The sequence below is a fragment of the Ctenocephalides felis genome, unplaced genomic scaffold (genome assembly GCF_003426905.1).
Source record: "Ctenocephalides felis isolate EL2017-DRISC unplaced genomic scaffold, ASM342690v1 CF-g0.4_SCAFFOLD_01781, whole genome shotgun sequence".
In the NCBI taxonomy this organism is placed as follows: Eukaryota; Metazoa; Arthropoda; class Insecta; order Siphonaptera; family Pulicidae; genus Ctenocephalides; species Ctenocephalides felis.
Genome location: NW_020537935.1, coordinates 2,918 through 19,466, shown reverse-complemented (window position 1 = coordinate 19,466; position 16,549 = coordinate 2,918). Strand labels below are relative to the sequence as shown.

The following is a 16,549-nucleotide window of genomic DNA, read 5'->3' as shown; positions in this document are numbered from 1 at the left end:
TAGTTTGTGTTTGACCTCGGAGCAGGTAACATCGACAAGTGTTCAGTGAATATATATTAAAAAAGTGACGTAATGGAATCCGGACAATACGGACAAGAAGGCGGACGGCCGCCCGATTGTTCAACAAAGTGTTCGGTAATCGGTGAAACAATTGCAACGGCAATGAATACGATAAATGATAGTTTTGATAATGAAATGTTAATGAGTGAAATTAGTGAAGAAGAATTAGAAGTACATTATAATTCAAACAAAAATCCTAGTAGCATCATGAGTGAGGTAGATGTAATTAAGAACAGATTATTACATAAGTATAAAAAACATACCAGAATTTCTGCAATATCAGATAGTAAAGATAAAAAGAACAGTAACAAAAATAAAACAATTAAGGAAGATAATAAATTAAAAATTATGAATAAAGTAATTGGCAAAAGTGCAACCAAACTTAGAAGAACCGAAAATATTATACATACTGTTGGAAATAATAACAATGACACGGCGTCTAAGATAACAAATAATAGTGATATTTCAAATTATAATAATAGTAATGGAACAAGTAATGAAAGAAATACTATGGTATCGAATATTGTAAATATCAATCAGAATACTGAAGCAAATCGGAACAGTCAAGAATTAAGTAGCGTTATGCAATTTGATGAGTGCGATAAGGATTTAAGTGAAACAACAACTTATGCAAACAACGAAGAAATGACCAATGAAAATATTAGTGCGGGGTCGAGTAATACCGAAATAAATGATCAGAATGATAAAATGTTGCATGACTTTCATGAGTTAGATAACGTAATGCAATTTGATAATTGTGGTGAGGACTCGAGTAAAATAACAAAACATAATGACAAAGAAAACGAAATGATGCCCGACAATTACGAACAGGATAAAGTACGATATGACAGTTACGATAAAGGACCATATATAATATACGTAGAATCTTATAATAAAAACATAGGACGCCTGCATCCTATGGCACTTGGAAAAAAAATTCATGATGCATGGCCAAATATGAAAACAAATTTGGAAGAAATTGGAGTAATTGGTAAAAACAAAGTAAAATTGATTTTAAGTAATGGTGTGACAGCTAATAGACTATTAGATGGTGATTTTTTCAAATCGAATAATCTAAGAGCGTATATCCCCAAATATTTAACGGTGCGGACCGGAATCATTTTTGACGTAGATAGCGAATTATCTGAGGAAGAAATTGTGGATGTCATCGAATCCGAGTATCCGATAGTGGGAGTTAAATGTATAAGATCGAAAAAAGAAAATCATAAGACATACAAATCACAGTGTGTTAAACTCACTTTTAAAGGGACAAAATTACCAGAAAAAGTAGCGATCCACTCTGTTAAATGCCCAGTAACACCATTCGTGAAAAAAGTAATACAATGCCACAAATGTTGGAGATTCGGCCACGTTCGTGATCAGTGTCGAGGAGAGGTAAGATGTCCAAAATGCGCAGAAAATCACGCCTTACAAGATTGCATAAATACGGACGATTTAAGATGCTGCTTGTGTTTTGGTAAACATGCAGCATATAATAGGGAATGCCCAATATTTATGAAATATAAGAAAATATATGAAATAATGGCAACACAAAACTTAGCTTTTCACGAAGCAAGGTCAGTTGTAGAAAACAACAAGTATGCCAGAATAACCAGAGGTAGTCTAACCAATTTAGACAAAGAAAAGAATTTCCAGTGATAAGCACAGAAAGCAGGAAAAGTTTACAAATTAACAACAACATTCTTAGAAATAAATTTGAAATTTTATCTGACCTGGAAGATAACAATGATGAACCGGTATCGGCCAGCACATCAATATTGTACAGTACATCTACAAGACCCTTCAAGAGAAACATTGCCAAAAAACAAGAAAGAACCAAATATAATAATATAATTAATAGAAAAGAAGATAAATCAAAAGGGGAATCAAGTGAAAGGAACAGGGTGCATACAGATAGGGAAGGTTTTAGAGAAAAATATCGAGTATCCACTAGGAATGAAGTTGATAACAAAGACAAAGAGAAAGAAGTAGATACCATAAAGAACGTCAATGAAGAACATACCGATGAATTTTTGAATTTATTTATCAAACTAGTTAAAAAACACTACAAACCTAATAATAAAGACATCAACAAAATGTTAAGAGAGGTAATGAATAGAATAGGTAGTGAAGGAGATGTGGACAACAATAAGAGAAATTAAGGTTAATGAGCGCATGGAAAATGTGCAAAAGAAAATTATACAATCACAATTACAATTTATTTTATGGTAACAAATATTCTACAATTCAACTGTAGGTCTTTGATACATAACAAAAGTAGTATTGAGCATTTCTTATTTGAAAACAAAGTACATATTGCTACATTTTCAGAAACATGGTTGAAGAGTGATAGGAAATTTTCGCTCAGGGGATATAAGACTGTGCGCAGTGACAGAAAAGATGGGTATGGTGGTACTGCAATTCTAGTTAAGAATGAAATAATTATAAACAAAGTATTAGCTTTTAATACGGGAACAATTGATATAAATAAATTCCAAATATCTGGTATAGAATTTTGTGCAGGAAAACATCAACTATCTATAATTTCGGTATATATTGTACCTAACTATAATATTTCTGTTAGTCAATGGAATGATTTATTAAGTCAGATATCCAAACCTTACATAATTTGTGGTGACTTTAATGCACATCATATGGCATGGGGGTGTAATTGGAATGATAAGATTGGCAATAACTTATTGGAAGTTATTAATGACAACAATTTAATTATATTAAATGACGGGAATCCGACTTTGAATTTTAAGAATAGTTCGACAGTGGTAGACATTACATTGTGTACTCACGAGGTGGCACATAAAATTGTATGGAATGTCAGGAAACATTCTCTTGGATCTGATCATTATCCAATAATGATGCAACTAAGAGAATCACCTATTATAAATAGAACTAGGGAATATTGGAATTGCAAAGCTGCCGACTGGACAAAATATCAAAAAGTAATTGAGTATTACTCAAATGATTTTGAAGTAAATGACCCGGTTGTTGCTTATACAGAATTTATGAACATAATCAATATTGCAGCGGAGAAAAGTATACCAAAAAAGAGAATATGCTCCAATATCAAACACTTTAAACCTATTTGGTGGGATAATGAGTGCGACGAACTTATTAGGAAAAGAAGAGACGCAGAAAAAAATTATAGGCAGAAATCTAACTACCATAATTATTTAATATGTAAAAACATTAATGCTGAAATCAGAACGATATTCAGAAGAAAGAAGAGAGATAGTTGGCATGAATATACAAATAATATCAAACCAAATACGTCTACCAGGGAAGTATTTAGAACAATTAAATGTTTGAAAAAATATATAGAACCTGAAAATTTACAAGAAAACGTTAACCCAATGATGATTGATAATATTATTGATACTTATGCTCCATCTAGTGTTAGAAATGATTATTTCAATGTGGATAAAAAGGTTTTTGGACGCGAAACATTCCTATTAGTGAAACCTTTTACATTGTGGGAATTAGAAATTGCTTTAATTAAAGGTACTGATACCGCACCAGGTATGGATGGAATATTTTATTCTATGCTCATAAACTTGCCAATGGTGGCAAAAGAGATTTTACTAAAATTGTTGAATAAAGTATGGACAAATCCGGAAGTAATTGGGGCCTGGAATAAGTATATTACAATTTTAATCAAAAAACCTAATAAAGATGCGAATGAGATCTCCACGTATAGACCGATTTCTCTTGCATCCTGTGTTTCAAAGGTTAAGGACAGAATGATTAAAAGAAGACTGGAGTGGTGGAGTGAAAAATATGGAATACTACCAAAAAGTCAATTTGGCTTTAGGAAGGGTATGGGAACACAGGATAGTTTAAGTAATTTTATTAGTGACTTACATATATCCTTTACGAAAAATAAGTATGTTGTGGCACTTTTTAGTGACATCAAGGGTGCATACGATAATGTTTTACCTAAAACATTATCAGAAACTATGTCAAAGATCGGATTACCATGTAATTTTATTAGGGCAGTTACTAATAATATCTTTGAAAGGGAAGTATATTTTAGGATAAATGGTAAAATAATTGGACCAAGAAAAATATATAAAGGATTACCACAAGGAGGTATTTTAAGCCCTTTATTATATGCGATATACGTAAGAGATATAGAAGGGATCTTGGAGCCAGAAACAAAAATTTTGCAGTATGCGGACGATGTGGTTATTTACGTAGAAAAAGCAAGCCTGCAAGAAGCTTGTGAGGTAATGAGTAAGAATATTGATCGCTTTCATGTGTGGCTGGAAGAGAAAGGTCTGGAATTATCAGATAATAAAAGTTCAATTGGTATTTATACAAGACACAGAAATATTAATCATGTGGATAAGATAAATAGTAAATATCACATCATTAAAGTACAAAAATATAACAAATTCTTAGGGGTTATATTTGATCAAAAGTTATCTTTCAAACAACACATGGATTATGTGCTTAAAAGAGTAGAAAAAAGAATAAATATTTTGAGAATGACGAATGGTACATGGTGGGGATCACACCCTATTGCGTCCTTGAATCTTTATAAAACACTAATAAGACCCATTTTTGATTATGGATGTATTGTATTTAATAATTCGATTTACTGTAGGGTATTGGACAAAGCTCAATATAACTGTTTGAGAATTTGTATGGGGGCTATGCGATCCACTCCCACTAATGCCCTTTTGGTGGAAAGTGGGGAGATGCCTTTATACCTAAGACGACAGTTCATTTGTGACAAATTTATACTTAAAAAAATAATAATACAGGATAATCAAATTATAGAAAAAGTAGGTAAAATTTCAATAGACACTACAATATATAAGTATTGGAAAAAGCGAAAAAAACCATGCCTAGTTAATAGCTATTTGTATGTAAATAAAATAAGAGAGGAAGGTATCAATTATACAAAACACCCATATTATAATACACTTTATCTGGATATATATAGCATTTCTGATGATATTTTTAATATAAACATGACAAAAATAAGAGATTACAATGTAATTTACACGGATGGATCTAAGCTTGATCAGAAAGTGGGTTGTGCAATATATTTGGAAAATTTGAACATTAAGTTGGGATATAAACTGCCTGATTTTGCTTCAATTTTTACTGCGGAAATTTTTGCTATTAAAAAGGCAATAGAGTTAATTCAAAGGCACAAAATAATGAAGACAGTTATATTCACCGACAGTAAAAGTAGTATAGAAACTCTACAAAATTTATACAACAAAACTCAGACATCAGATATATTGTTCTATGAAGTGTGGTACGATATTAATAGGCTGATAAGAATAGGGTATACCATTAAAATAATATGGATTAAGGCTCACTCAGGAATCAAAGGAAATGAAATAGCTGATAAATTAGCAAAACAAGCAACAAAAAATGGATCTATTATGCACGTAGCAACATACAAGGATTATGTGAAACGGTGTAAAAATAGAAATTTTAAAGAGTGGCAAAAAGTATGGATCGATCCAAATGAGACTAGAGGGGCATATTATAGAATATGCAATCCAGCAGTGGGAAGCAGAATGTGGCAAGAAAGTTTCAAATTCGAGGATAGAAGAACCTTAGTAACATTAACGAGGTTAAGATTAAACCATGGAAGCTTTCCATCACACCTGCATCGGATAGGTGTTGCAGCTTCGAATGCATGTAGGTGTGGTAAAGCAGTTGGAAGTGGTGAACATTTAATATTGGAGTGTGGCCTATTTGAAAAAAACAGACAAGATATGTTGAATAAGCTGCATGAGTGCAATTGCATAGACAAACCAGTTAATTTACTTACAATATTAAGAAGTGTAAAGTGCTATAGTATTTTGGTTAATTTTATTAGATTAAGTGGTATAAATATATAAATTATGTTAATATAATATTGTATGTGGCTGTATTGTTATTAGAGGCCAAATAAAGAAAAGAAAAAAAAAAAAAAAAAAAAAACTTCCAGGTATATAATATCTCAAATTATGTTATTTTGTATTCTATATTCTGTATACGATGATGATTTGTTCCGCAAATTGAGCTCTTTCAATGGTATACAACCAGCTAAAAAATATTTAGTATTATATTATAACTTTTACACAATTATGAGTTTATAATTGTGTAAAAGTAATAGTATGCTAATCAAACTACCTAATGTATAACTAGTGGTGTATGGCATCGTGCCTTAAGGCAAATTGCTGGAACTTTCCGTACCAAAAATTAAGACTATAAATTTTTGACAAAAATTTACTTTTTTTGAAAAAAGGACTTTTTGAAGAAATTTTGTATTTTGAAATATTTTCGAAATTCTGAACTTTTCTTCAAGCAATCGTACTGCTTCAACTCCATAGAGACGAAATATGGAAGTTAAAATCTATAAAATATCTGATAATTTGATGTGCATATGTCTAATGATCATTTTTGACCGCAAGGTGGCATTTTTTTTTACTTTTTTCACTTCATGAAAATTTGATCAGTTTTTTCATCTTGTTAATACAAGTAAAATGTTTTTTGAATTATTCAAATCGGACGCTGCCTTCTCTTAAAAACTGAGTAACCGTTTTAGGCACTTTTTGCCCCATATCTTCAGAACGGCTAGACCTGCCTTCGTCAAAACTAATAAGCACGTCTTCTTATCAATACAAATCGAATGTTTTTTGAATTATTCAAATCGCTTCATCCTTGTTTTCCGAAATCGTCGACGAAAATTTATATCCGCACGCACATACACACACGCACAAACACACATACATTCAGAAACCTCTGAAACGTAAAGATATATAAAAAAATTTATTCTCGATTTTTTTTGCGATTACTATAACTTACCCTACGGGAAGTTAATTAATTCTCGAAAGGGAAATAATAAAACAATGTGAGGTATTATCATTTTGTGAAAAAATATTACATACACAGATTTGTTCTTATTTCATATATAAGGTTCACTGCATTATTTTCATGTAAAAATAAACATATTCAAGGAATTCTATATTTCTCTCTTCAAAAGTAATTACAAAATTGATTTTGATTCCCAAGTTTCTTATCAATTTGTGATTTGTATGCGTATTGAAATGCAGAAAATAGTAATTATTATGATAAAATGAACAAAATATTTACAAATAGTTCAATTTTTGTAAACTATTTCCAAAGTCTTAATAAATCCTTGGATATGTTAACAACACACTAGAGAACCTATTTATGTCAAGTATTATGATTCAAAGTTGTCGGAGTTGTGGAGTTATTCAGTGGATATAACTCCTCTAAAGCGGAGTCAAATCCTAACCGATCCGGCTTCGGATATGATAAGCCCATCTCTAGTTTCTACATCTTTTTCGTATCATAAAAAATGTTTAACTTTACTGGTCCATAAGATATCGGCGGTGTACCTTTTCATCTGCGGACCTTCAAACCCCGTTCTAACTATAAAGAAACTTGATAAAAAATTTATATCCGCTTTATATATATTTACCTCAAAACTGATTGCGAATCCACATACATTAACAAAATTTCGCAGGGCAATCAAAACTCTAATTCCACTCGGTTCCACCTCGCACGTACAAAGTATTTGTTAAGAACAAATGCAACTCTTCCAGATAAATGAAGAAAGTAAAACTTGTATAATAACGGCACCCTCGAGACAGTGAGACTTTGTGCCTGGTTAATCCGCCCTCGTGTAACATGAACAGAAAGTAGAGATTACCCGAACGATCTTACGAAAGCGTTCAAAATGCCTTCAAGTGCACTTATGTTAATTCGTTTTACGCTTTATTAGCTTATTCGAAGCGATTCAGATGTTGGACGTGTCGCTTATAACATAAGAAGACATTAGGTTAATATCATTTCAAATCGATTTAAAACAGAAACGCAGGCGGATTGTAAACATGAATGAGATTTATACACTTAGGTATCTGTAATTTGTACAATCAATATGAACTAGTGGTGTATGGCATCGTGCTTTAAGGCAAAGTGCTGAAACTTCCGGTACCGCAATGAAATATTTAAAGAATATTAAATGTTTTCAAATGGATTACTATAAAAATTGTAATTTTTATTATTCGTATTTACGTAGACAAAATGTAAGAGTTTATGAATTCCACGATAACGTTTGAATATGTTTACTTGATAAGGGGTGATAGAATTAAGGACCTTATATTTCTAAAAGTTATATAAACTGAATTGCATAGTTGAAATTATTTATTTTAAAAATATAAGTGAGCTTTAGAATTTCAACTAGAATTTGAATTAAATTCCGAATTATTTTTAATATTCAAAAAAAAGTATTTTTGAAAATAAAAAAAATGTTTTACGCCAAAATAATTGTTTCGTCAATACACGTAAGAGGTTTTTTAATCATTCAAATCGGATGCTTTGTTATCTCAAGAACTGCAATTTTTTGTATATCTCCGTATCTTCGAAACAAAATAAGAAATCCACTTACTAGACATTACTACTCTACAAAATAAATACATAAACAGAGTGACATAGTAAGAAGTCCCCGAGAGCCGGACACCTAAGGTTATTTATGAATAAATCAAAAAATATTTTACGAAATGTTTATTAAATTATGATTTATGTTAGATAATAAAGTTAGAAAACAAACTAAATTAACAAATACGCAACCTTTGCTAAAAAATAATTAATACTACCAATCAAACTTTTGTAACAAGAAATATGATTTTACAAAGTGACACCTAGTACCGAGCATTTCAAAATAACCAGCATTGAACCCATATGTAGCCATCTCCACACTCTGGAGTGTCTGCACATGTAACTTTGACGAATATTCTTAGATCTTGCAAAAAAAATCACTATTTATTCATTCTTTTGGCTGGGCCACACTGATGCTCTTTTCTTGAGCATTTATCATAAGATTTTCATTCTTTCGACTAGAAAATACAAAAAATGGGGAAGTTAGGTAGAACCGTTAAACAGAGTGTCGGACATTAGGTGCCGTCCGGCGTTACGAAACTTTCCCCTACCGACAATACTCGACCACATAAAGAAGCTCACTGAGAATTTCTAGCTTATATAAATGTGGGGATCACCCTAATACCAACATCGCGAGTCTCGATTTTTATTTTTTGCACTTTTTGTTTAGTATCTCTGAAATGGCTGGACCTTTGCCAAAAAAACTAATCAGCACTTCTCCCAATCAATCGGTATCCATTGCTTTTTTAATCATTCATATCAGTAGATCCATACGCCGAAAATTGTCGACAAAAAATTGTATCCACACATTCACACAAAAAATAGATTTTTTTCTTAGGCATGCCGAAATGTTCAGATTTTTGCACAATTGCTATAACTTGCCCTTCGGAAAGTTAATAAATACCACCATATTTGGTCAGTATTTGCTATTATCATAGTCATTATTAACTTCCCGTAGGGTAAGTTATAGTAACCGCAAAAGAATCAAAAACGAATTGTTTTCATTCCTTTACGTTTAAGAAGTTTCTGAACATTTTGGCATACCTTAAAAAAAATAGATGTTTATGTGTGTGTGCGTGTGTGTGTGTTCGATTGAAAATTTTTGTCGACGATTTTGGGACCACGGTATAACCGATTTAAATTATTCAAAATGCATTCGATTCCTATTAATAAAAAGACGTACTGATTAGTTTTTGGACAAGGTAGATTCAGACGTTTCGAAGATGCGGGAAAAAAGTGCCAAAAACTGTAACTCAGTTTTAAGAGAACGGAGCGTCCGATTTTAATAATTCGAAAATCATTTTACTTATATTGACAAAATAAAAAACTGATTAATTTTTTGGGCAGGCAGATCTAGTACAGGCAGATCTAGCGCAGGCCCAAAAAATAATGCCGTTTGGCGGTCAAAAATTACACACATATATATATATATATATATATATATATATATATATATATTACATATATCTACGACTATATCAAATTATCAGATATTTTATAGAGATTTTAATAAGTATAATTCTTATTTACATTTCTATGGGTTCCATAAAATTGTTTGTCCGTTTAAAGTTCCAAATTTTTAGAAAAATTCAAAGTATAAATAGAATTTCAAAATATAAAAAAATAATTTTTTTTTAAAAAAAGTCATTTTTTTTCAAAAACGTCAAATATCTCATTTTTTTTTAGTTTAAAAAAAATGGAAGGTTTTTTTAAAAATTATAATTTTTGGTACTGGAAATTCCAGCAATTTGCCTTAAGGCACGATACCATGCACTCCACTAGTTTGATCTTATTTGAGCCGCATTAGTCATACAATTCAAGCACATTTTTTATATTTCTAAAAAAAGTCTGAAATAAAACGAAATATTTTCTACCCTTAGAGTTATCGCTATATATTATGAAAATACTTTGTTTTTAATGTATGCATATTCAACAGTTAAAAAATCATTTCCATTCGAGAAGAATTCTGGTGGCGTGCTGAAGTTCACGGGTAATTTCACATAAATCAAATAAATTATACCGGAAAGCGAGCGCTATTATTTTTTCTTGTTTGAATACAGAGAGATTATATTTTTCAGACACATTTAAAAACGAAACCTGTGCATTACGCCATATCATGTTGAATTGTTTCTGATGATTTATAGATATAATTTTATATTTATGATATTTTTATTTAAAATTGTACATAGACCTTTATTTCGTTTTCACCTTCGATATTTTGTATTGCGACATTTAATTTCATATAGTCTATTTTTCATATTATTCTTATTTGATAATTTTGAAATATATCGAAATATATAACCAGTGCCGGTTCTGAGGACATCGACGCCTGCATTCCATATTTTTCTTGTAAACAAAATTCATACTTAATGTTAAACTCTCTATAAAATATCTGATAATTTGATGTGCATATGTCTAATGATCATTTTTGACCGCCAAATGGCTTTTTCTTTTATTTTTCTCATTAGATCTCTGAAACCGCTAGACCTGCCTTCATGAAAATTTGACCAAAACTTCATCTTGTCAATACAAATAAAATAATTTTTGAATTTTTTAAATCGGACGCTCCGTTCTCTTAAAAACCGTGTTACCGTTTTTGGCACTTTTTGCCCCGTATTTTCGGAAACCTGCCTCCACCAAAAACTAATCAGCACGTCTCCTTATCAGTACAAATCGATTGTTTTTTTAATTATATAAATCGGTTGATCGGTGTTCTCGAAATCGTCGACGAAAATTTGTATCTGCACACACACACGCACACACACACGCACACACACACGCACACACACACACACGCATACACACACATACACACATACAAAAATTTTGTATGAAATATATTTGCTGTATCGTTTATATTATTATATATTTAGGATATGATAATAAATAAATTAATTACTAATTAAATATTATCATTAAATTAATTATATCATTCGTATCTAAAAATCAAGGACTAGAAATTTTCGAAAACTCTGAAAATATGAGATATATGAATATTTTAAAATTAAAAAAATGGTTATTTTAATAATTTTTATTTCTTTTCTATATTCTGAATTTTTTTGAGAATTTTGAAATTTTTTCCAAAGCAATCGTTCTTCGTGGCTGCTTCAGAGCAGAAATATTGAAGAATGAACATTGGTATGTAAACAGAAGAAACACCTAGAAATGTAAACAAAATTTATATTTATTATTAAAATCTCTATAAAATATCTGATAATTTGATGTGCCATTTGACCGCCAAATGGCATTTTCATACTTTTTTCACTTGATCTCCAAAACCGCTAGTCCTGCTTCTCTAAAAATTTAATCAGTTCTTTATTTTATCAATACAAGTTAAATAGTTTTTGAATTATTGAAATCGGACCCTCTATTCTCCTAGAAACTGAATTACCATTTTTTGCAATTTTTATCATGTCTGCATGTTTCCTTATCAATTAAATAGAAATCGATTTTTTTTTTTGAATTGATCAAATCGCTTGAACCGTGTTTCCAAAATCGTCAACAAAAATTTGTATCTAAAAACTCACATACATATACACAAAATGTTCAGAAGCCTCTGAAACATAAAGATATATAAAAATTCTCAGTTTTGATTTTTTTGCGATTACTTTAACTTACCCTAGGAAAAGTAAATCAAATAATTACTAATTAAATATTATCATATATCTCAAACTAACTATATCATTCGTATCTGAAAATTAAGGGCTAGAATCCTTTAAATGTACGGTCCACCGGATTGAACTACTAAAAACTAAAATCTAAAATTTGTATTAATAATCAACATCCTGAACTACTTAGATTTAAAAATTAAATTTCATATTTCGTTTTCACTCAAACGTGCGCGGTTAAAAAACTAATTTCGCATCGCTTACCCCAGTGTCAGGGACTTCCCTTGCAGGCACGCGACCCTTAGGAAGTTGCGCCCTCGAATTCGCTCTCAACCCTTTCCGAATGCTTTTGATTTAAATGTTAATCAGTGTAAAAACTAATTAGACCGAAACTAAAATCAGAAACTTCATTCGCCCCACGAAAAAGCCATTAACGTTACGATGACTTTGCGTTTACGTGTTATAGATATGGAACGGTAATGGTGAATTTCAGTTTAATATAATGCAATAAATGAAATCGCCGGAATTAGTTATTGATCTTGCACGGAAAAGTATGATTGACGTTGACGTTGACGTTACTGTTATTCATTAATATGTCAATGAATTTCTATAAAAAAGGATCAAATTTTATTCATTTTATTATTTAATTATACACTAAATTAAACTTTTCTGATTGGAGTTCTAATTTAATTCATATTATTTTTCTATTTCTTTATATTTTCCATCATCAATTATCATTAAGCTACAGTATGATACTCAACTAGTTTGCATATTTGTCGACTAATTTATTTTCTGAAAATGAAAGTAAATGCTATAATCAGTTGCAATTTTCATAAACATAATTTGCTATGGGTAGTATTGCCCTAGGGCAGTTGCGTGAACTGAGTTAAACTACAATATAACTCGATTAAGGAATAAATAGTATGATTATTTGCTTTGTCGACATAAATCATTTAATTATAACTCAATTAAGTGTTCTTGCGTACTTAAAGTAAGCAGAATAAACATTTTAGTGTTAGTGTTTAATTTAAATGCAAATCTCTATGTTAATAAATAAGCTCATTTTGTCTTTTTGTTATTTACTTGTCGTAAGGCTGTAATATTTCAGTAAGATCTATAAGACCATGATACTGATATATATCGGTTAATATAATTGTTAATTACAAGAAAACGGCTCAGTAGATTATCACCTAAAACTAATCAGTATCATTTCCAACTAATATCTTTCGAACAGTTTTTGATTTTTTTAAATTCGGTACTTTGAGCTTAAATGTGGACGAAAAGTTTAACACTTTTTTCTAAATTACAAAGAAACGGCTTGGCAGATCGCCGCACAAAACTGACAAACAATAACCCTCATCAAGATACATCAGATGGCTCCTAAATTTCTGAAATCGGTTCAGGCGTTTTTGAGCAAACGTCGATAAAAGGTCTTTGACAAATGCCAACAAAACGATATTAATTTTTGCAAACTTTGAACCATTTTTAAAGTTGAACGACTTGTCGTAGAGCTGTAATATTTTAGTATGGTCTATAGGACTATGGTATCTACCGTCCAAAAAAATAATAAAAATCATCGAACATTTTTTTTTAACACTTTATTACAAGAAAACGGATTGGCCGATTTTTACCAAAAACTAATCAGCACGATTTCCAACCAATATCTTCTGAACGGTTTTTGAATTTTTAAAATCGATTCTGAATTGCGGGCTAAAATGTGTACGATTTTTTTTTACTTTTCTGCTGTTTGCAAAGAAACGGCTTGGTTGATCGTCGCGCAAAATTGATAAACGCTAGTCCTCATCGAGATACATCGAATGGTTTTCAAATTTTTCAAATCGGATCAGTCGTTTTTGAATAAACGTCGATTTACGGCAAAAATCTGTTCACATACACGCGCACACACACATACACTTTTTCTAAATTTGGTCTTCTCAGCTGGCTCAATTCAGAATGGTTTGAAACGTCGAGAAAACATAAAATTAGCGAATCAGATTTTTTTATGAAAATAAACTTCTTCTTCGGGAAGTTAAAAACCTGTAATTTATCATTGAAATAAAAATTTTGTCTAAACCGTTGTGTGTCGTTTGTTTAATTAGTGGGCCCATTTTTAATTCACGGCAATTTAAACTTTAGAGTACAATTAGCCCGGGATTAAGCTATAGACATGGAATTTATTCGTGTGTTTGCCGGTCGCATAAAATATACCTAGATTATCTCGGTAATGGTCAAACGCTCTTAATAGCACGACCAATGAAATTAGTAAAATAATCTCCTTCGTTAGTACCGAATGGGCAATGAGAATTTGGCATTATTTATTGCCAAGATAGATTACTCAGCAAATAAATAATGTTTATAAACAATTATATGAAATCTACTGAAAGCAACCATATTAATAAGGGTTGAAATTTAGAAACGTTTGATAAACTATGTATTTTGAAACTAAAGGCTTTGCATTTCACTAATCTAAAAACTAATGAATGCCATATAAATGATAACAAATATCTTTCAAGCAAACTTCTGAAATCGATAATTGCATTAATTTAAATTAGCACATACTTAATTGTTTAATAATAAAGTAAAACTAGTAATTCGTGGCATTGTGCCTTAAAGCAAGTTGATGAAATTTCCCGTACTCTTAAAAAGCTCTCGAAGTATTTTATGTTTGTTTTCAAATAATATTAAAATAGATTATTATAAATATTGTAAATTTCACAATTTGTATCTTATAGACAAAATATGTGAGCTTATAAATTATACGACCACGATATGTTTACATAGAAAGTAAAAACTTATCAAGCGGAGTTAGAATTGAATGACCTTATCTTCTTATATATAAAAATGAATAGCAAAATGTGTTGGTAAGCGCATAACTCAGCAACGCCTGGACCAATTTGGCCAATTCTTTTTTTTTAAATATTTGTTGAAGTCCAAGGATGGTTCTTACGACGATAAAAAATCTAAAAACAGCCTTTTCCTTTTTCTCATACAAACGTTTTCTATCTAAAACATAGAATCAATTTGAGCTTTATTGCTATTATATAAAGTTCATAATAAATTACAAGCACTCAATGTATACTCCGTCTAAACGATTATTTGGATTTTGATAAATCTTTCTGAAGTTTGTTAAGGAAATTTTCTACGATGTATGTGATTATAAAGTACTGCGATGTATGTGCAATATTGTAGAAATAAATGAAAAAATTGCAAAGAACTACATGTCATTGTTTGCATTGAAAACAAATGAAAACTATCATCTGCAAAAAATTTCAATTTACTTATGAACCTAGACAATATTAGAATATGTATAATATATTGCCAAAAAGCAGCTGAGATGTGCCAGAAATTAAAATAATATAAAATACAGTATATGTATGGCAGATTGGATGATACACATATGAACAGGATATGACAAATTAATTCACTTAAAATATGAAATTAAGTATTAATCAGGGCCCATCCTACCTTTAATGCGATGCATGCAAAAAATACGAGCGCACGCCTTAGGGGGCGCCAACACAAGATTCGGATATTAAATTTTCAATATAGTTTCTTCAATATATAATTTCTTTAAAAAGTTTAAGATACAATTTTGGATATCCTAAGTAATAAAAATTTAAATTAATTTAATCCAACATGAAGTACCAGTATTATGTTATGGTTATGGTTATGTTATACCGGTTAAAAGACTTCAATATCCAATATTAGTTTGGGAATTGAGACTTATCATTTTATTTAAAGCAGTTCTACATTTAACATCGCTCATATTATAAATGTATATGCATTTTGGCGTAAAGAGTAATTTAAAAAACAATAATTATGGTTTTTAGGTAAACGCTAAATATTAGTATATGTGGTATAGTAGACATTATATAGACTGAGTTGCAAAGTTAAAATTATTTATTTCAAGTATATAAGTAAATTTGAATTAAACTAGAATTAATGTGAAAATCCAAATCATTTTCAAAAAGAAGAAAATAGAAAAATAAAAAAAAATCAAAAAAATGAAATTTTTGGTTTCCCAAGAAACAAATCATTTCTTCACACTGTCAACAAAACTTGTTATTTATCTTAAATATTGTTTAAATGCTCAGTTAAGTGAGTGTTATATCAAAGTTCCCTAAATTTATTTATCTTAATTTCCTTACCAAATTCACCAAAATTTACTTACCAAATTTTCCAAAATTTACTTACGAAATATGATTTCTTTAATATACATACATATCTTGACTAAAACTCTCAAGGAATTATTTGAATATGTTTTTGGTTGGAAATTTTTAGTATCAAGTTGAAAATATGGTGTTAAAAACATAATTTAGCTATTTTTTTATAATACATGCCGTACCAGTAGAGTTCTGTTAGATATGTTAATTTTTATATATAACAAACAATGCTTTCTTATGCGTTGGAAAAATTAATATTTTAATAACTGTAAGTAATGAAAACAATTAGTA

At 30.3% G+C, this 16,549-nt stretch overlaps 1 protein-coding gene across 1 annotated transcript; it reads left to right on the top strand.

Annotated features, from left to right (window-relative positions):
- Positions 1-5,051: 5,051 nt before the first annotated feature.
- On the top strand, positions 5,052-5,736 carry LOC113374436 (ribonuclease H1-like; the record flags this gene model as incomplete). The annotated part of the gene is made up of 1 exon (XM_026614480.1): positions 5,052-5,736. A coding segment is annotated over exon 1 (685 nt), but the record flags the coding sequence as incomplete, so codon positions are not given.
- Between the last annotated feature and the right edge of the window lie 10,813 nt (positions 5,737-16,549).